The sequence below is a fragment of the Scyliorhinus canicula genome, chromosome 22 (genome assembly GCF_902713615.1).
Source record: "Scyliorhinus canicula chromosome 22, sScyCan1.1, whole genome shotgun sequence".
NCBI lineage: Eukaryota > Metazoa > Chordata > Chondrichthyes > Carcharhiniformes > Scyliorhinidae > Scyliorhinus > Scyliorhinus canicula.
The window spans coordinates 15919231-15940823 of NC_052167.1; the positions used below are offsets into that span (position 1 = coordinate 15919231).

Sequence of the window (21593 nt, forward strand, 5' to 3'; positions counted from 1 at the left end):
TCATCAATGAACATCCTCATTTCTAACCTTATGATGGAGGGAAGGTCATTGATGAAGAAGCTGAAATTGGCTGGGCCTAGGACACTATCCTGAGGCACTCGTGCACGATATCCTGGGACTGTGATGATTGACCTTCAACAACCAGAACCATCTTCCTTTGCACTAGGCATGACTCCAGCCAGTGGGGCATTTCCCCCCTCATTCTAATTTGCTAGTATTTTGCTGGGAATCTTTGATGTCCTACTTGGTCAAATGCTGCCTTAATGTCAAGGACATTCACTCCCACGTCGCCTCTGGAGTTTAGCTCTTTTGTCAATGTTTGGACCAAGGCTGCAATGAGGTCAGAAGCTGATTGGATCTGGCAAAACCCAAACTGAACATCCTTGAGCAGGTTATTGCTGAGAGTGCCCCTTATCAGTACTCTCAATGACACCTTCCATCATTTTGATGATACTGAAGAATAAACTGATAATACGGTAATTGGCTGGGTTGGATTTGTTCTCCCTTTTTTGGGCAGGACATATCTGGGCAATTTTCCACATTGGCAGGTGGATGCCAGTATTGTAGCCGTATTGGAAGAACTTGGCTAGGGGCACAGCTAGTTCTGAAGCCCAATCTTCAGTACTATTGCCAGAATGTTGTCAGGCCCCATAGCCGTTGCTGTATCCAGTGTCTTTAGCCATTTCTTGACATCACGTGGAGCAAATCGACTTGGCTGAAGACTGGGATCTGTGGTGCTGGGGACCTCCGGAAAAGGCCAAAATGACTTATCTACTCAGCACTCTGGCCAAAGAAGATTGCAATGAGTCAGCCTTGACTTTTGCACTGATGTTCTGGACTTCCCCATCATTGAGGATGGAGCTATTTGTGGAGACAACTCCTCCAGTTAGTTGTTTAATTGTCCACCACCATTCAGGACTGGATGTTCCAGGACTACAGAGCTTAGATCTGATCCATTGGTTGTGGAATTGCTTAGATCCTTTTCCATACTGCTTCAGCTGTTTGGCATACAAGTAGTTCTTCATTGTAGCTTAGTTCTTCATTGTAGCTTTGTCAGTTTGACACCTCATTTTTAGCAATGCATCGTGCTGATCCTGGCATGCCGTCCTGCACTCTTCAATGCACCAGGGTTGATCCTGCAACTTGATGGTATTAGAGTGGGGGCTAGGTCACTGCTGATTATGTTTGAGTACAATTCAACTGCTCCTGATGGCCCACAACATCTTATGTTTGCCCAGTTTTGAGTTGCTAGATCTGTTAGAAGTTTATCCCATTTAGCACGGCGGTAGTGCAGCACAACACAATGGCATGTATCCTCAATGTGAAGATGGAATTTTGTCTCCGCAAGGACTGTGCGGTGGTCATACTTACCAATACTGCCATGAACAGATGCATCTGCAACAGGTAAATTAGTGAAGATGAGTTCAGGTAGGTTTTTCTGACTTGTTGGCTCCCTTCCTGCCACAGATAGATTCTGACAGCTAAGTCCTTAGGACTTGGCTAGCTTGGTCAGGTGCTACCTGGAAACTTCATGGGGTCCAGGGTTGATGTTGAGGACTCCCAAAGGAGCTCCCCCCAGACCATACTATGGTGCCATCACCTCTGCCGTTGGTGATGCTTGCAACATTGTACCGTCTGGTTCCATGACTGACTTCTTGTTAGGCTATTGCTTGTCTTATCTGTGGGACAGCTGTCACAACTTTGGGCATTTGAACCTGGGTCTCCAGAGCATTAGGTTGAGCCTCTGAAATGCTAGTCTTGTGGCATTACCACGACACCACTACCTCCTTCAGTGATGTACTGTTTAGCTTTAGGGGAAGTAGGAGGATGTATTATAGAATCTTTCTTCGCAAGACTGATTATTCAAAAGTTGATGAATAGGAGCTGAGGCTGCACTTTGGGTTTTGTTTTTCTAATTGCTGGATTGCAACTTGGAAGTGAAATCTTAAGTGAACATCAGAGAGTTTATGGGATAAACTTTTCATGCATAAATGAAGAAGCAATGGAGATTCCTTCAATGCCACTGACCCAGTGCAAGAGTGACTGATCAATACCAAATAACTTGCTGGAGCATGTTTTTGATTAAGACACTGAAACATAGCAAAATTTGAATGTACAGTGTCAGCTGGTAGTTCCATCAAACACTTAGAATAATGGGTATTGATAAATGCATCTTATGTCTAATTGGATAGCATTGAGCAAAGTATTTTTTAACGATGAGGTATTTTTACTCCAAATTCCTCTCTTTATGCTAAGCGCATTCCCTGGATGAAATAGCTATAAGCAATCTGCCCTCGGGTTGAAAGGAGCAGGAGGGACAAAAGTACACAATTCAACATTTTTCATGAAGTTACACTTGATTTCAGCTTTGTATTTTTCATTCAATATTTATTTAGTGTATGGAATTGCAGTACAGCATGGAGTAGAAAATGAATTTTGCTGAAAAAGACAAAATGTCAAAGCTTTTTTTCTTGCACTCATCGGGACAATTCGCAAGAATACCAAATGTAAAGGGAACAACAATTTATGCATCATGGGAAGAGAGTGCTGATTGTGAAATATCAATCTCATCATCAATACTGGAGCAGAAAATATTGATTCTGTGAGGCACAAGCACGTGCCATCATGTGTTTCTCAACATCACAATGTGGCAATGACATTCTGTCAGATAATCAAGATATTCCTTTGCCGCTCCATCCCGGTTTTAAGCCCCGTACTACACTGCTGTCACACAAAGCTATTGCTCTTGTGTGTAGGTTTTAAGCTACCTGAGCAATAAACCACAAGTTCAAGTAGTTCAAGAATTTAAGAAACATGGTTGCATTTAATTTTCTTGAATTCTAATAGTTTTTGTGTTGGTACCCAGAGAAACAGGAGCAAGTCATTCAGCCCCTCGAGCCCGTTGTACGTACAGATGAAGGTGTGACTGATCTGTATCCCAACTCCATTTACCTGCCTTGGCTTCATATCTATCCATACCCTTGAAGCCTACCAATCCAGAATTTTCAATTATTGATTGAACTGCCGTCTCTTTTTTTTGTGGGAGAGAGTTGCGCATTTGAAACATCATTTGCATAACTTCTGAATGGCCTGGCTTGATATAATGTTAAATCCAATTGTCCTAGATTCCCCTACTAACAGAAAATGTTTTTCTATATCAGTGCTACAAATTTCTTTCAAAATTCAAAAACCTCAATCCTACCATTCTAACCTTCCATACAAGCTATATTTATTAGATCTCAATTCAACACTTGAAGCCTTAGTAACATTCTGGTGAATCTGCACTGCACTCCTTCCGAGGTCAAACAGTATATGATTTCTGAAGTGCAGTGCCAAGAACTGTACACAGTACTCCCTATGTAGTTTAACCAGCGTTTTGGGTCACAACATTTCCTCTCCTATATTTGAACCCTTTGCATATAATAATGAATATGACATCAGCCTTCTTAATTATTTTTGGTACCTGACCATTACATTTTAGTGATTGATTTACATGAACATCTAAATTTGTTTGAACTTCCAGTGTTCCAAATTATTTACCATTTAAATAACACTTGTATCGATACGTTTTGATGCAAAATGATAGCTTCTCATTTATCTGCATTTCAATCCTTCTGCTGCAGTTTTGTCCACTCACTCACACTATTGATGTTTCCTTGTAGTTTATGGTGCTTTTTACACTACTTACTATGTTACTAGTCTGTGTCGTTGGTAAACTTGGATACATGGCTCCCTAATGCATTATCTAAGCCATCAATAAACATAGTGAATAGGTGAGGCCCCAGCACAGATTTTTGTGGGATATAAGTCACTTCCTTCCCATTCAGGATTACATCCATTATCCCTGTTCTCCACTACCTAACCAGTCTCCTAGCCAGATCAATACTTTGTATTTAATTTGAAGAACTTTAATTGTGGCTAACCGTTAGTTATGTGGAATTTTATCTGTGCCTTCTGGAAATCCAGATGAACTATATGCACCACCTCCAAGTTCCCCTCGAAGTCACAAATCATCCTGACTTGGAAACATCCCACATTCTTTCCTCGTCACTGATTCAAAATTCTGGAACTTTTAAGCGAATGGAATTTTCAAATTACCTTCGCCCCAAGGACTGCAAGTTTAGGAAGACAGCCTATCACCATCTTCAGAGCAATTTTGGATGGGCAGTGAGTACTGGCCTTGCCAATGAAGCTCACACCCCACGAATAAATAACTAAATAAAAACATCCATCAACATTCCTCTATATGTAGATTTACGGTAAAGGGCAGGAGGTTTAGAGGGGATGAGAGGAAATTCAGGAATATTATCTTATTCCTGTACTGTGGAGACTGAAACAGTATTTATTCAACAAGTCTGCCATTTTCTTATTTTTATTTGCAATATTCTCCACATCTGTTTTTTAAGCAACCCACATTACCCTTTAATATAAACATAAAACCTTCTTCTGTTCCTCTTGATATCCCTTGCAATATTCTTCAGTGATATCCACAGCTAAAATAATAACTTTCTGGTTTGGCACTGATGGCAAGAGGATTGTCACCTTTAACAACAGTAAATACATTTATAATATGAGCAAGCATTTCCATGGTATAGTGCATTCTGGGGTCGATTAGGCCACTGTAACTTTGTTTGGATTCATAAGAGGCACAATAAACCTCCAACAGAAATTTGGCTTCAACTTTCATACACTATAAACTAAACTTTTTATGAGCCAGCAATGTCTGGAAAATTGTAAAACTACCAGTGTTGCCAACTATCACAATTTATGGAGCCTGTGGCTATTTTGTATATTTGTAATCGCATTACTTAACCTTGTGATCTACTTATTTTTGAATTTTATTTTAAGTTGGCACAGACGTTCATCCGAGAGAAGAAAGTTAGTGCACTGGAGTAGAATTTTTTTTCCTGCTTTCATGGAGTACAGTGCTGACTTCACTGTTTCATTGCCAGATACTAACTAAATTCCCCTGTAACCTCCCAAAGTGTGTTTTAACCCCAGTCCAAGAGTAGCCCTTATGATACCAGTATGATAGATTTTCATTTTTCATCTGTTGCTGTCATCTGAGTTGAGGTTGCCAACATGCAAAACTCTTCAACGAAAAATTATATTGAGGCTATATAGGTGAAAGTTTTTCATCTAGAACATGGAAAGTGCCCAATATGTCCGTAGGTCACAAAGCAGGTTAATTGGCTTTTTTATTTAGATTCTTATCCACACCGTGCAGACCATTTCATCCTTTTTGTGACTTAATACCACCGCCATATCTTTCTGCTTCCTCATATCTAGCACCATTATTTAAATCTTCTATATACTTAAGAGGGAACTTTTTCGGTCACTCTTTTCTATTTGATTTTCCTCTTTCATTTTGAGAGCAGAAGCCTAGATCCTTGTTTTTCAGTATTCCACAGATACCAAAACCCAGGAATTACAAAAAGGGATTGTGTTGGGAATTAGTTGTGAGAACAGCTAACCTCAGTCATAGCTTCAACATCATACCCAGTTGAGTCCATGTGTAAACATTGACATATGCTAACCTGGACAAGCTTATATACCAGTCAGTATGGCCTGAGGGAACTGTACTTGTTCTTTATTTTTGGGGGGGGGAGTTGGGAATCATTCTGATTTCATCATGTAATCTAGTATTTTACTTTTTAAACTGTCTTTTTGAAAGAAATTGAATATTTAAAGCAAAAGAAACAAGTCTTTATACTGTATCTGAGCAGTGGAGCATTTGTTAAATTAATTGGCTTCAATAAACAGTGCCTCAGTATACCTAGATTGTAGTGTTATTTTCAGCAGTCTCGACAGCACTTTATAATTAACTGCTCATTCCTTTTGCAGGAGGCTGCCACTTTCGCTAGAGAGCAAGGCTTTGAGGTGAGTTGACCCGCAATTGCACACTAAACAGATCCTAAAGGATTTTGCTGATAATGAAGTTCTTTGGACAGTGATTGATGTGCTATTATACTCTCCAGTCCTCGCAGTTGTTACTATGGTTACCTGGCAGCCATCCTGGTTTCTTTGTTCTGCCAGCATGATGTATGACGCACTGTGCTCGGCCTGTACCCAACATCTCTTACAGATGTTATTCACTGAATTCTGAAAAGGCTCTTGGGAAGTAAAGAGTTTGGGCACTGGTTAAGGCTTCCTTTGCAGATAAGGTGTCTGTCATTTCAACTATTAAATAGCAACATCTTCCACTTAATTTTATTGTGCGAAGGCTCTTTTGCAGGCAGAGCAATTTGCAGACTATTGCAGAATGAAAATTAATACCAATGACTCACTTCCTACTTGAAAGAAGCCTGAAAGTGGTTCTCTAAGAAGCACAAAAGGCATAATGTTGTGAAGTGAGACAGATGCCTTTTTCGTAGTTATTTTGGGTGAAATCATTCAGTAGGGTGAATTATGTTTGATTCCTTTTTTTGGGCATTAGTCTGCATAAAGTCCAAATTATTGATTCATTCAACCACAAGTAACAAAACATTTGCAGCAACAAAGTTGCTTAGCTTGGGGCTGAATGTAAAATAAGTAATAAAACGATTAGTGGCCTTTTGATAAACTACTATTATTCATGATTGCGAAAAATTAACAGTATATTATAACTGGAAATTTAACAGCATATTATAACTGCAGAAACATTCCATTAATAGAACTGGGTCACAGGTGGACACTGATTTTAATTTCGTAATATAAAACGACTGACCTGAAATATCATGTTTGAAATGCATCCATCTATCATATTTCCATCTGTTTAAAAACTGATATCACACTGTTTATGCAGTAGCTGTCACTTTAACTAAAATGCCACTTACAGGCACCTTCCTCATATATGTTACCTTAATTATGAACATCTGTGTCTGGGAATTTTTTTCCTAACTTTTTCCTAACAATGACTCCTCTCTCTGAGGCTGCCTTTGGGAATCATGCATTTTTAACAAAAGTGTGTTTATGTGGCTTCTTTGTTCAGTATGTATTCTGTTATTGAATGTTGCAGTGAGGTAGTGTGCTGAACTACTATCGCTGTATGCACAGGAGTTGAAACATTTTGGGTTATAAAATGTTAACTCTTTCTTGTTCCACTCTGTGTATTACTGTATATATTCAACATCGTGGTCAATCTCATGTGAAAGTCAACCCCCGAGTTCCCAAGGACTCCCCTCCAACTAAGCTGCCCCACTCTGCATTCAGAGTAATACACCAGAGACCAGGATTTGAAGCAGGAGTTTTCAGATCTTTCTGCATCAGATCACCCCACTGAGATATCAGGGAATTTAAGTAAGAGTTTAATTTTCAATTGAAATGACAAGAGGTAAGATTCGAACAAACTGCGGAGTCGGCATGCACCAATCCCAGAGGGATCTCCGTGGAGTCAGCAGCTGGCTGTTTGAGCCATGAGCGTCGGAAGTTGAAAGCAAGTCCCTCAAACAAATGGGAACAGACTGAAAATCCTGCACAGTTCCCTTCTGCCTGTGAGGGCTGGGGGTATTGGTAAGCCCCTCAAACATTACCTGTGTAAAAGTCAATCCCTTAACCTTTTGCCTAAAATCAGGCCTCAAAATCAAACTTTTACATGTATATACCATTGACTTGCAACTAAATACAGTTGTATGCAAAAATGCAAGTTTTGCTGTTTTTTAAAAAAGTGTCAAATGCCAATTATCTGGAATGATCAATTTCAGCGTGGGAAGCTATGTCAGAAAACTATGATTTTTGGCTGCTGAAAATTAGCTGCTCATAAAATTATATCTGAGCAAGTAACTCTCATTCAAGATCACAGTAAAGGAAATTATGACTGAAATTGTTTGGTAGTATTATTGATTCATGCATCACATTTTTTTGCAGTCTTTTACACTACTGCTGAAAATAACAAGAATAATAGATTAAATTGCTGGAGTGATTTCTAATGTTAAAGTGGAGATAGTTTTAACAGAGGCAGCCTTCCTCAATAGTAAATTATTGCAATTTCGGTTTTGGTCATATCAGCAACCATAAATATTTCAAGTTCTGCCAGTGTAATCATTAGGGCCTGAGGTGGAATCTTCCTTCAATTACTGTTTGGATTTGGCATCCACAGTGAGGAGAATTTTTGGAAGAAGAGTATTTCCTTCAGACGGGGGAAGAAATCCACCTGAGTGAATGATCCTGCCCTTAAAAAAAAAAAATGTCTCCTGTTTTTGTTTAGTACCAGCTCTGGCCTGTGGTCAAGATTTTGGTTGTTTACCATCCGTCGTTCACATTTTAGACACTATCTTATGAAAAGAATACTTGAAGGTGGAAGAGGAGAGCAGAGAAATATTTTAAATATATATAGCAAATGACGATGATAGGTGGACAATTGGGCATGCTTCTTTTTATAAATTGCTGTGGCATCTTGGTGATAAAGTAGTGTTCACTAATTCTCCAAGCAAGACTTTTAAGATAAAAATGCTGGTCGTGAATTGTGAGCTATTAATTCATCTAACCTTGAATTGCATGCAAATAGTGTGCTTTCTCGATAACCTATTCGAGTTAACATATTATACACCATTTTCTGACCCATATTTTAAGTATTTATACTAACCATTAAAATGTACAGTGAATGGATTAAGTTCTGAAATTAGTTGAAACGTGCCTAAATAAAATGATTCCATGTCCGCATTTGCTTTGCTGCCAGCAGACAGAAGATATTAAAGAAATTGCCAAGAAAACCCGGGGTTTGCCGAAAGTGAATGAAAAGCGACAACGTATTGTAGTTTTCACACAAGGCAAAGAAGACACCATTGTGGCCACAGGTAAACCTGATGGTGGTAAATAGTACACCCTTGTTGCTCCTGAGCAAAAAGTTCAACTTATGGGTTAACCTCCTGTCACAAGAGTATTAAATGTGATGTAGAGGGAGCCAGAAATGTGGCAGTGTCAAACACAAAGTAACAAAAACAGAAATGATTAATGTTTAAAGAATTGCAGTGCCTCAGGAGAAGCTTTGTTTTCGAATAGAAATGGAAGTCTATTGCTTCAATCTTTTTTTAATTCACAACAGCAAAATGGATGTCAATAATAAAATGAAATTAGAGATTTTCTTTTCCCAAAGGCACCTTTCTAATACTGCATGATCCTTCATTTTGTCTGTAATTCATACATGCATAGGGGTGCAATCATTCTCTTGGCTCGGCGTGTCATGTTAAGTCATTTAATAATGATTAAGGACATAAAAATGCTTGGCCCATAGGGCAAATCTCAAAAGAAATGCCAATTTATTAGTTTTTTTTATATTTTAGTTCAGACTTCCTTACCTGCTGGCATTAAACCGTTTAATGAACACAAGAAGAAGAGAGTTGTATTTAATTTAGCATCTAGTGACACCACAGAACCACACCGGGCATAACTAATACACTTATTAAACCACTAATTAGGCTCATTGTGCTCTGAACCTTACAGTGTGGATGACTAATAAATGATCGCTGGTAAAATTGCAGGATTTATACAGCCATGTATATGAAGCAGAAGACCTCAATTCTTTGTACAGCTTAACAATCCCAAGCTATTAAACCTCAACAGTGTGCTATTTTTGCAGAAGTGCATGAACAGAATTTTGTAATGGTTGTATGATATGTTGGGGTAATAAAGCATCATCCAAATAAAGCACAAGTATTGGATATATTTGATGGAAGTTAGGACAGTAGTGCTGTTTCCTGGCATCATAGTGATTTTGTTGGTCTATACGACAGTGGCAATGTACATGTAATTGTTTTTTCCCCCCTTCTCCAATGAAATAGATTTACACATGAATTACATTTTGTATTTTTTTTAATTAATTTACGGGATGTGGGTGTCGCTGGTGAGGTCAGCAGGGGCTTTTCACAGTAACTTCATTTGAAGCCTACTCGTGACAATAAGCGATTTTCATTTCATTTCATTTATTACCCATCCCTAGTTGCCCTTCATAAGGTGGTGGTGTGTTGCCTTCTTGAACCACTGCAGTCCTGCAGGTGTAGGTATACCCACTGAGCTGTTAGGGAGGGAGTTCCAGGATTTTGTCCCAGTGACAGCAAAGGAACGGTGATATATTTCCAAGTCAGGGTGGTGAGTGACTTGGAGGGGAACCTCCAGCTGGTGGGATTCCCAGGTATCTGCTGCTCTTGTCCTTCGAGATGGTAGCGGGCTAAGGAACCTTGGTGAGTTATTGCAGTGCATCTTGTAGATGGTACACAAGGCTGCCACTGGTCATTGGTGGTGGAGGGTTTGAAAATTTGTGGAAGGAGGAGCAGTCAAGCGGGCTGCTTTGTCCTGGATGGTGTCGAGCTTCTTGAGTGTTGTTGGGGCTGCACTCATCCAGGCAGGTGGAGAGTATTCCATTGCACTCCTGACTTGTGCCTTGTAGATGGTTGACAGGCTTTGGGGGTCAGGAGGTGAGTTACTCATCGTAAGATTCCTAGCCTTGACCTGCCCTGGTAGCCACAGTATTAATATGGCTAATCCAATTCAGTTTCTGATCAATGGTAACCCCCAGGATGTTGATTGTGGGGATTCAGCGATGGTAATGCCAGTGAATGTCAAGGAGTGAAGGTTAGATCCTCTCTTGTAGCAGATGGTCATTGCCTGGCACTTGTGTGGTGTGAATGTAACTTGCCACTTGCCAGCCCAAGCCTAGATATTGTCCAGGTCTTACTGCTTTTTGAGAAGGACTGCTTCATTATCTGAGGAGTCACGAATGGTGCTAAACATTGTGCAGTCATCCGCAAACATCCCCACTTCTGACCTTATGATGGAAGGCAGGTCATTGATAAAGCAGCTGAAGATGGTTGTGTTTTTGTAGCATTTGAATACAACTGAGTGGCTTGATAGGCCATTTCAGAGGGAATTTAAGAGTCAACCACATTGCTGTCTGGGTAAGGATGACATTTCCTTCCCGAAAGGACATTAGTGAACCAGATGGGTTTTTACGACAATCAACCATGGTTTCATGGTCATCTTTTAATTCCAGATATTTTATTGCGTTTAAATTCCACCCCCTGCCGTGGTGGGATTCAAACCCAGGTCCCCAGATAATTATCTTGGGTCTCTGGATTATTAGTCCACTATGCCACCGCCTCCCACAGCAAGAGCTGTTAAATAACTTTAACAGTATTTCATAACTAAAATATATTCAACTATTACGATTTCACTGTGAAAACATCCAGATTAAAATGCTGTCTCTGGTGCATACAGGTCAGTAAGGGCCAGGTTTAGTCACAGGCTGCAATAGAATTGATCGCTGCATCGGATATGCAGCACAGAAACAGGGTATTAGCCTAAAGAGTCCATGCTGGTATTTATGCTCCATTATGTTCCCCTCCTTTCTCACCCAATTTGATCAGCATATCCCTCCATTCCCTTCTCTATCATGTGCTTCTCTAAGTCTCCCCTTAAATGCATCTGTATTATTCACCTCAACTACTTCCTCTGGTTGAAACTTCCCCATTCTAACCACTCTCTGGATAAAGATGTTTCTTCCGATTCCCTATTTAATTTCTTGGTGATTATCTTAGAGAGATGACCTCTTAGTTTTGGGTTTCCCCACAACTGGTAATGTTCTTTCGGTTCTACTCTGCGCTAGAGAAATAGGACATAGGACATAGAACAGTACAGCACAGAACAGGCCCTTCGGCCCTCGATATTGTGCCGAGCCTTGTCCAAAACCAAGATCAGCTATCCCACTCCCTGTCATTCTGGTGTGCTCCGTGTGCTTATCCAATAACTGCTTGAAAGTTCATAAAGTGTCCAACTCCACTATCACAGCAGGCAGTCCATTCCACACCCTAACCACTCTCTGAGTAAAGAACCTACCTCGGAAATCCCTCCTATATCTCCCACCCCGAACCTTATAGTTATGCCCCCATGTAACAGCAGCATCCACCCGAGGAAACAGTCTCTGAACGTCCACTCTATCTATCCCCCCTCATCATCTTATAAACCTCTATTAAGTCGCCTCTCATCCTCCTCCACTCCAAAGAGAAAAGCCATAGCTCCCTCAACCTTTCTTCATAAGACGTAACCTCCAACCAGGCAGCTTCTGGTAAATCTCCTTTGCACCCTTTCCAATGCTTCCACATCCCTCATGTAGTGAGGTGACCAGAACTGCACACAATACTCCAAATGTGGTCTCACCAGGGTCCTGCACAGTTGCAGCATAACCCCTGTTAATAAACGCTAACACATTATAGGCCTTCTTCACGGCTCTATCCACTTGAGTGGCAACCTTCAGAGATCTGTGGACATGAACCCCAAGATCTCTCAAATTTTCACAGTGCACGTGGAATAGGAAGGGGAAGTTTGATCATTTTCCTGCTTCCAGTCACCATCTAGCAATGTTTGAAATGGCTATGTGTGGATTTTGGGTGAGAAAATATGTGCAGCAGTCGTCGTTCCATAGGCAACATAGTTTGGTGGCACTCGCACTCAGGCTCACAAGTGGATAGCCGCGATTTCAGCAAGCCATGAGCAAACTGTCATATGTGTAGCCATATTTACACACGAGTAAAGGTAAAATTGCAGAGATAAATGTGAAAGTATTCAGAAAACATTCAAATTAGTTTTATTTAACAAAACCTATAGTGCTTAGAAGATTGAATCCCTCTCCCCCCTTAAAACGTTTACACAAAATGCATATTAACATGATCTATAAATGTGGACATTTGGAGGAAGGAAGCGCTACAGGATTTTAATGTTTTAGCGTTTACATTTAAATTGAAATGTAAGTGGTCAAATAGTTACTGTGTTAAATTGCATTAAATGTGAGTGGTTCTTCTTTGCATTGTTGTGTCATGTCTTGCCAGCTGCTATGTCTCGTCTCTTCACCTCTTTTCACTGCTGTCCACCAGCTCTTGGCAGTCGCTGGCAACTTGCTCCCAACGCTTGTGGTCCATGTCACAGGGCTTCAATTGCTGAGGGGCCTAGATAGAATGGACCTAATCTTTCTCTTGTACCTTATAGTCTTATGTCATGTTTTCAGACTTCTTTGAAGCAAAGGGATGGGTGGCAAGTGGGCCTAGTGCCTGTGGCAAGCTCACTGTAAAATATATCCTTGCCATCCCCCATGCGGCTCACATGTCCAAGCCATCTCTCGCGCCACTGGCTCAGTATGGCGTAAATGCTGGGGATGTTAGCCACCTCGAGGACTTCTATGTTGGAGATGTGACCTTGCTGCATGATGCCGAGGATTTGTCGGAGGCAGCGAACGTGGAATACCTTGAGGTGTCATTCTTGGCTGGCAGACATTGTCCAAGCCTGACTGCCGTAAAGTAGGATACTGAGGATGCCATCTTGAAACACACAAACTTTTGTGTTATGTGTGAGTTTGCCATTTTCCCTCTTGGGCAGTCTGCACATAGCAGCAGGCTCCACATAGCAGCAGGCTCCTTTCCAATGCATCAGTTGATTTCTTTGTTAAGAGACAGCTTGCTGGTAATGGTTGAGCCCAAGTAGTTAAACTCGTGAATGACTTCCAGAGTGTGGTCACTAATGTTAATTGATGGGACATTTCTAACGTCTGTCCCATGATGGTCATTTTCTTAAGACTGATAGTTAAGTCAAATTTGTTACAAGCTTCCATAAGCCTGTCCATACCTCTCTGCAGACAATCCTCCCTGTGAGATGTTAATGCCGCATCGTCAGCATGGAGGAGTTCCCTGATGAGAACTTTCCGTACTTTTGTCTTGGCCTGAAGGTAGGCAAGGTTGAACAGGCTGCCAACTGATCTTGTGTCAAGGAAAATTCCTTCTTATGCAGACTTAAAAGGCATGAGAGAGCAGCAGTGAGTGGATCAAAGTCACCGTTTGCTAGATATTACAATAATTCCCCTGAAGACATTGACCACTTGCTTGGGATATAGTTTCACAGTTCGCATTTGATAACTTGCACAGGCGTTAATTATTCATGCATGAACACTGTTAGGCTATCCAACTGAGTGGGAATCACACAAATCACATTCTCAGCTAGTGTATTCAAATGTGCACATCAGGAGTTGTCGGATCAAAAGCAGGAGTGCTATCTAGTTTTCCTCTCTCAAACCTCAGGGTATCTTGGCCATATTGGTAAGATTTTTGAGAAGGAAGTTATGATATAGGAATTACGAGAGCATAGCTAGCCTGAGAAGAAGGGAATACATTTGATATTCAGAAGATATGATCGATCAGAGGACAGACAAGGCACAAAGTAGATAGGTAGCTTCACTAGTTCGGAGAAGTTGGACATTAAAAAAGGCAAGTTGATACTTCTAATGAAGGCACAAAATTAAGTTTTCACAGGATTACATAGGATATACAACACAGAAACAGGCCATTCAATCTAACCAATCTATGTCAATGTTTATGCTTCACTTGAGCCTCTTTCCATTTGTTTTCATCTAAATCTATTATCATAACTTGCCTTCTCCCTCATATGCTTGTTTAGCTTCTGCTTAAATGCACCTATATTGTTCTCTTCAACCACTCCCTGTGGTAGCAAGTTCCACATTCTCACTATTCTTTGGGCAAAGAAGTTTCTTCTGAATTCCGTCATGGATTTCTTAGTGACTACCTTTTAATAATAATAACCTTTGTTATTGTTACAAGTAGGCTTACATTAACATTGCAGTGAAGTTACTGTGAAAATCCCCTAGTCACCACACTCTGGCACCTGTTCGGGTACACAGAGGGAGAATTTAGAATGTCCAAATTACGTAACAGCACCCAGAGGAAACCCGCGCAGAAATGAGGAAAATGTCCAGACTCCGCACAGACAGTGACCCAAGCCGGGAATCTAACCTGGGACCCCAGCATTGTGAAGCAGCAGTGTTAACCACTGTGCTACCATGCTGGTCTCCAGTGAAATTTGTTTTCACCACAAAAGGAAACATTCTCTCTGAATTCGCCCTATCAAAACCATTCATAATTTTTTTTTTTTTAATTTCGAAGAGGAAAAAGACCCAGCCTGCCAATTATTCCCCCCACCACCCGAGGTTGCTGCTGCTGCTGACCTTTTGTTTTTACCGTTCTGCCAGGAGGTCTGGGAATGATTGCCATCTCCTGAAAAACCCCTGCACTGACCCCCTTAGGGCAAATTTCAACCTCTCCAATTTAATAAAACTCGCCATATCGTTGACCCAGGCCTCCACGCTTGGGGGCCTCGCATCCTTCCACTGAAGAAGAATCCTCTGCTGGGCTACTAGGGACGCAAAGGCCAGAACACCGGCCTCTTTCGCCTCCTGCACTCCCGGCTCCACTGCAACCCCAAATATTGCGAGTCCCCAGCCTGGATTGACCCTGGATCCTACCACCCTCGATACCGTCCTTGCTACACCCTTCCAAAATTCCCCCAGCGCTGGGCATGCCCAGAACATGTGGACATGGTTTGCTGGGCTCCCTGAGCACCTAACACACCCGTCCTCGGTCCCAAAAAAACGGCTCATCCTTGTCCCGGTCATATGAGCCCTATGCAGTACCTTAAACTGTATGAGGGTAAGCCTTGCACACGAAGAGGAGGAGTTCACCCTTTCTATGGTATCCGCCCACGTCCCCTCCTCAATCTCCTCACCCAGCTCCTCCTCCCATTTATCTTTCAGCTCCTCCACCGAGGCCACGTCTACCTCCTGCATCACCTGGTACACTTCCGAGATTCTCCCCTCTCCAACCCAGAGCACCCTGTCCTGAACCCCACGTGGCGGTGGCAGAGGGAACCCCGCCACCTGCCGCCTGACAAATGCCCTTACTTGCATGTACCTAAAGGTGTTCCCCGGGGAAGCCCAAACTTCCCCTTCAGCTCACCGAGGCTCGCAAACTTCCCGTCTATGAACAGGTCCCCCAGCCTCCTGACACTTGCCCTGTGCCAACTCAGGAACCCGCCATCAATTCTCCCCTGAACAAACCGGTGGTTCCCCCGTATCGGGGACGCCATCAAGACGCCCCCCCCGTGCTGCCTCCATAGCCCCAAAATCTTGAGGGTAGCTGCCACCACCGGGCTCGTGGTATACCTCGTCGGAGGGAGCCGCAGCGGCGCTGTTACCAGCGCTTCCAGGCTTGTGCCCACACAGGATGCCATCTCCATCCTCTTCCATGCTGCCCCCTCCCCGTCCATTACCCACTTATGCACCATCGCTGCATTGGCAGCCCAATAATACCCACAGAGGTTGGGCAACGCCAGACCTCTCTTCCCCCCCCCCCCCCCCCCCCCCCCCCCCCCCGCCCCGCTCCACGAACACCCGTCTCACTCTTGGAGTCCCGTGTGCCCACACAAACCCCGTAATGCTCCTGTTAACCCGCCTGAAAAAGGCCTTCGGGATAAGGATGGGGAGGCACTGGAACAGGAACAGAAACCTCGGGAGCACCGTCATCTTGACTGACTGCACCCGACCCGCCAAAGACAGCGGCAGCATATCCCACCTCTTAAACTCCTCCTCCATTTGCTCCACCAGCCTTGTGAGGTTTAGCTTATGCAAGGCCCCTCAGCTCCTGGCCACCTGAACCCCCAAGTACCTGAAGCTCCTCTCCGCCCTTTTCAGTGGGAGCCTCCCAATCCCCCACTCCTGGTCCCCCAGGTGTACCACAAACAGCTCGCTTTTCCCAAAGTTAAGCTTATACCCTGAGAAATCCCCAAATTCCCGGAGAATCCCCATCGCCACCGGCATTCCCCCCACCGGGTCTGCCACATACAACAATAGGTCATCCGCATAGAGCGCCACGGTGCTCCTCCCCACCCCGGACCGGCCCCCTCCAATCCCCCGACTCCCTCAGCACCATAGCCAGGGGTTCAATTGCCAGCGCAAAAAGTAGGGGAGACAGGGGACACCCCTGCCTCGTCCCTCGGTATAGTCGAAAATACTCCGACCTCCTCTTATTCGTGGCCACACTCACCATCGGGGCCTCATACAACAGCTTCACCCAACTGACAAACCCCTCCCCAAATCCGAACCTTTCCAGCACCTCCCACGAGTACCCCAACTCGACCCTATCAAAGGCCTTCTCCGCATCTAGCGCCACCACTGTCTCCGCCTCCCCTTCCACCGCCGGCATCATAATAACGTTCAAGAGCCTCCGTATATTAGTGTTCAGCTGCCTCCCCTTCACAAACCACGTGTGATCCTCGTGGATAACCTGCGGCACACAATCTTCTATCCTTGTGGCTAAGATCTTTGCCAACAACTTGGCGTCCACATTCAGGAGTGAGATCGGCCTGTATGACCTACACTGCAGGGGATCCTTGTCTCACATAAGGATCAAGGAGATCAGCGCCCGAGACATCGTCAGGCAAAGCCCCCCCCCCCCCTCGCCTCATTGAAGGTCCTAACCAACAGGGGGCCCAGCAGGTCTGCATACGCCTTGTAAAATTTAACCAGGAACCCATCCGGCCCCGGCGCCTTCCCCGACTGCATGTTCCCTATCCCTTTAACCAGCTCCTCAAACTCAACTGGCGTGCAGGGAGTATTCTAAATGTGGTCTAACCCAGGTTTAATTCAGTTTTAGAATAACTTCCCTACTTTTCCAATTCTACCCCTCTAGAAATAAAGCCTAGTGTTTAGTCCTTTTTATGGCCTTACTAATCTGTGGCACAACTTTATTGACAGAGTATTTGTACTCCGATCCCTTTGTTACTCTACCCCACCTGGACTTGCATCTTTCAAGTGAAAAGTGACCTCTCCATACTTCCTACAAAAAAGTACAACCATGCACCTAGCTCTGTTGGACTCCATTTCCCATTCTGAAAGCTTAACTTTTGCAGTCCTCCTCAGAATTGACTATTTCCCACCCCTCCCCCGCAACACCCTGCTGAATTTGGTGTCATCCACAAATGAAATTGCCATGTTGTTAATGTAAATTGTGAACAGTAGTAATCTTGGTATTGATTCTTGTGAATCACCGCTTCACCTTCAGCCACTCTAAATAACTACCCTTTACTCCAACTGGCACCCTCCTGAGGTTCCCAGCATCACAGATGTCAGTCTTCAGCTAATTTAGTTCACTCCACGTGATACCAAGAAACTGAAGGTACAAGATACTGCAAAGGCTATAGGGTCCAACAACATTCCAGCAGTGGAATTGAAGTCTTGCTCTATAGAACTAGCCAGGCCAGCCTGGCCAAACAGAACAAGCTGTTTCGGTATAGCTTCAACGCCGGCATCTAACCGACGACATGGTATATTGCCCAGGTTTGTCCTATCCACAAAAAGCATAGCAAATCCAACCCATCAGGCTACCCCCCTTCAGCACCAAAGTGATGAAAAGAGGCTTTGTCGATGTTGTCACTTACTCAGCAATAACCTGCTCAGTTTGAATTCCACCAGGGACATTCAGCTCCTGACCTCATTGCAACCTTAGTCCAAACATAGACAAAAGGACTGAATGAGAGGTGATGAGTGTGGGTGCCATTGATATTACGACTGCATTAGACATGGTCACATCAAGGAACCCTACACAAACTGAAGTTAATGGGAATCGGGGAGGAAACGCTCCACTGGTTAGAATCATATCTAGCATAAAGGAAGGTGGTGGTTGTTTGTTTGAAGGTCAATCGTCTCAGGAATCACGACAGGACTTCCTCGAATTGTGTGTTAGGCCCAACCATTCAGCTGCTTCATCAATGATCTTCCCCCCATCAGAAGGTCAGATGTGAGAATGTTTGCTGTTGGTTGTGCAATATTTGGTACATATTCACAACTCTACAGGTCCTGGAACAGTTTTTTCTTGCAGCAAGATCTGGGCATCATTCAGGCGTGGGCTGATAAGTGGCAAACAACATTCGTGTCTCAAGTGCCAGACAATGATCACCTCCAACAGGAGAGAATCTAGCCTTGACATTTCAGTGGCATTGCCATCGCTGAATTCCACACTGTCAACATGCTGGGGTTACCATTGATCAGAAACTGAACTGGAATAGCCATTTAAATATTGTGACTACAAGAGTAGGTCAGAGGCTGGAAATTCTGTGAGAGTAACTCATCTCCTGACTCCTCAAAGCCTGCCACCATCTACAAGGCACAAGTCAGGAGTGTAATGGAATACTCTCTACTTGCCTGAATAAGCGCAGCTCCAACATCACTTGAAGCATGACGCCATCCAGGACAAAGCAACCAACTTGATTGGCACCATCTACCACCGAAAATATTCGCTAACTCCACCATCAATGCATATTGTCAGCAGTGTGTACCATCTACAAGATTCACCACACCAACTCAACCAGGCTCCTTCAACAGCACCTTACAACCTCCCAACCCCTCCCACCGAGAACAAAGGCAGCAGATAAATGGGAACACCACTATCTGAAATTTCCCCTCCAAGCCACACACCATCCTTAAATAGAACCAAATTGCTATTCCTTCACTGTTGCTGGGACAAACTCCTGGAACGCCCTCCCTAACAGCTCTGTGGATGTACCTGTGCCACCTGGATTTCAGAGGTTCAAGCAGGCAGCTCACCCCAATCAAGGCAATTAAGGGGAACAAATGCTGGCTCAATCAGCGATGTCCAAAATCCTTGCTAATTGTTGATTATTTTGTTTCTGGATCCTCCATTCTCTTAGTGAGGATTCCATCATTTTTCTTATCATCAATGTAAAGCTAACTGGTCTGTGATTTCCGGGATGGTGATGTCCCCCTTCTTAAATAGAAAAATTACATCAGCTATCCATCAGTCCTCTGGAACGACACCTTTTTCTAAAGTATTATTACATTTGTGTAATGTCTCTGCTACCTCTTCCCAGATTCTTCTAAAATACATAGATGCAATCAATCCAAACCAAGTGCATTTCGAGTTTGTATACATCCCCTTTTTATTTTAAATGCCCTTATCTTATTGCTGAAATCTCACGGCTTACTGGTGGAAGTGGTGTGTACTCCACAGCCCTTCAAGAAAGGGGTTGACAGGGTCCTGAGAACAGATGATATTTCAGATGTGAATTAATAAGCAAGTGGAGTCCAGGATTTACAACAGAAAGATGCCCCAGTTCTCCCTGAGCAAGACGATGATAATAACGCCAATAAGATTAAATATGATATACAAAACAATAATGGTTTCATAATGAGTAGCTCCAATTAAGTGAAATATAAACTGGGAATTCCTTAATGAGCATGAGATTTCAGAATCTGAGCCGCTGAATGCCCTGCAAGATGCATTTTTAGCCAATAAGATTGAAAGTTTGTTGTGACTCAGGTAATTCAGTAAAACATTTGGAGAATTTTTTTTTCTGCTGTCATCAGTACTGTTTATTCTAACCAATTTTGCTCAAGTAACCCAAAAGTGTAATCTATTGATGCATATTTATTAATGTTCCATTGAACAATATCAACTCTCATATCTAAAAGATGGAAAATACATTTTGATCTGGTTCTTGCTGGTGAATGGGTTTCCATCCGTAAATAAAGTGAAATGAAACATCTGTGCATCAAAGATCACCATATAACTAAATCAAGATTATCTGCCAATCAATACCATTTAAGGTGCAGGGAGAGGGCATGTAATTTTAAAAAGAAACACTTCACAGGAATGTATTAATTTATCAGTATTAATTTAATTTGTTTAGCTCATCTAAGTTTTGGTTCAGCCAAAGTTATTTTTATTCATTCATGGAATGCCTAATATCCATTGAGAAGGGGGTGGTGAGCTGCAGTCTTGAACCGCTACAGTCCACGTGGTGTAGGATGGTGTGTGCCTTGGTGGGGACCTTGTAGGTCGTCGTGTTTTCTTACATCTGCTGCCCTTGCCCTTCTGGGTGGTAGAGATCATGGGTTTGGAAGGTACTATCGAAGGAGCATTGCTGCAGTGCATTTTGTAGATGGCATGCAGTGCTGCCACTGTGCGTTGGTGGTGGAGGGAGTGAATGTCCCTTGTGGTGGATGGGGTGCTAATCAAATGGGCTCTTTCTCCTAGATGGTGTCATGTGAGTGAACCTTTAAGAAATGGGTGTTTGTCAGATAGCTACAGTGATGTCAGAGTGTGGGTGGAGCTGGGCTGTCTGTCTTTCACCTTTGTTTTTGAGCAGGCAGCGACAGGGTGTGTTTAGTTTTGTTTTGCGGATTGGGAGCTGCAGCCAGCAAAACCAGCTGTAATTCTGATTTCTTTCTGCATGAAAGGAATGTCTTCAAATCACTTGCTGATTTAAAAGTAATAACTGCTCTCAGTAGAGAATGTAAACCTGATGTCTGTGTTGAAGAAGGTATTTGTCTTATGGATGCTGCTTGGGAGAGATTAAGGATTACTTATAGAATATTGTATCCGTAGGGATGATTGATGTTGGTAGTTAAGATGTTTACTATGGGTTTGTAAAGTGTTAACTGGTTTCATGAATAAACATTGTTTTAATTTAAAAGTATTTCAGCTCTCTGTTGAACCACACCTGGAAAGAAGGCCCATGTGCTCCCCATAACCACAATCTAGTAAAAGTTGTCAGTCAGATGAACTCCATGATACACTTTGAGGTTCTCTAAACCCTGGCCCATAACCGAGTTCCTTGCATTTTGTTGGAGCTGCACTCATCCAGGCAAGTGGAGGATATTCTATCCTGACTTTGTACCTTGTAGATGGTAGAAGGGCTATGGGGAGTCGGGAGCTGAGTTACTTTCTGTAGAGTTCCCAGCTTCTAACCTGTTTTTGTAGCCACAGTAT

The 21593-nt window shown here is 42.9% G+C and overlaps 1 protein-coding gene across 10 annotated transcripts in view; it reads left to right on the forward strand.

The window, feature by feature from the left end:
- LOC119956026 (adenosine kinase-like) overlaps nucleotides 1-21593 on the forward strand; it is a 264496-nt gene that overhangs the window by 214518 nt on the left and 28385 nt on the right. For 6 of the 10 annotated variants that reach the window (XM_038782747.1, XM_038782753.1, XM_038782749.1 and 3 more), the window contains 2 exons: nucleotides 5845-5880; nucleotides 8657-8774. In XM_038782747.1, the coding sequence (XP_038638675.1) occupies nucleotides 5845-5880; nucleotides 8657-8774 (154 nt within the window). The remainder of the gene's footprint in view (nucleotides 1-5844; nucleotides 5881-8656; nucleotides 8775-21593) is intronic. The other 4 variants (XM_038782748.1, XM_038782754.1, XM_038782757.1 and 1 more) reach the window with 1 other exon arrangement.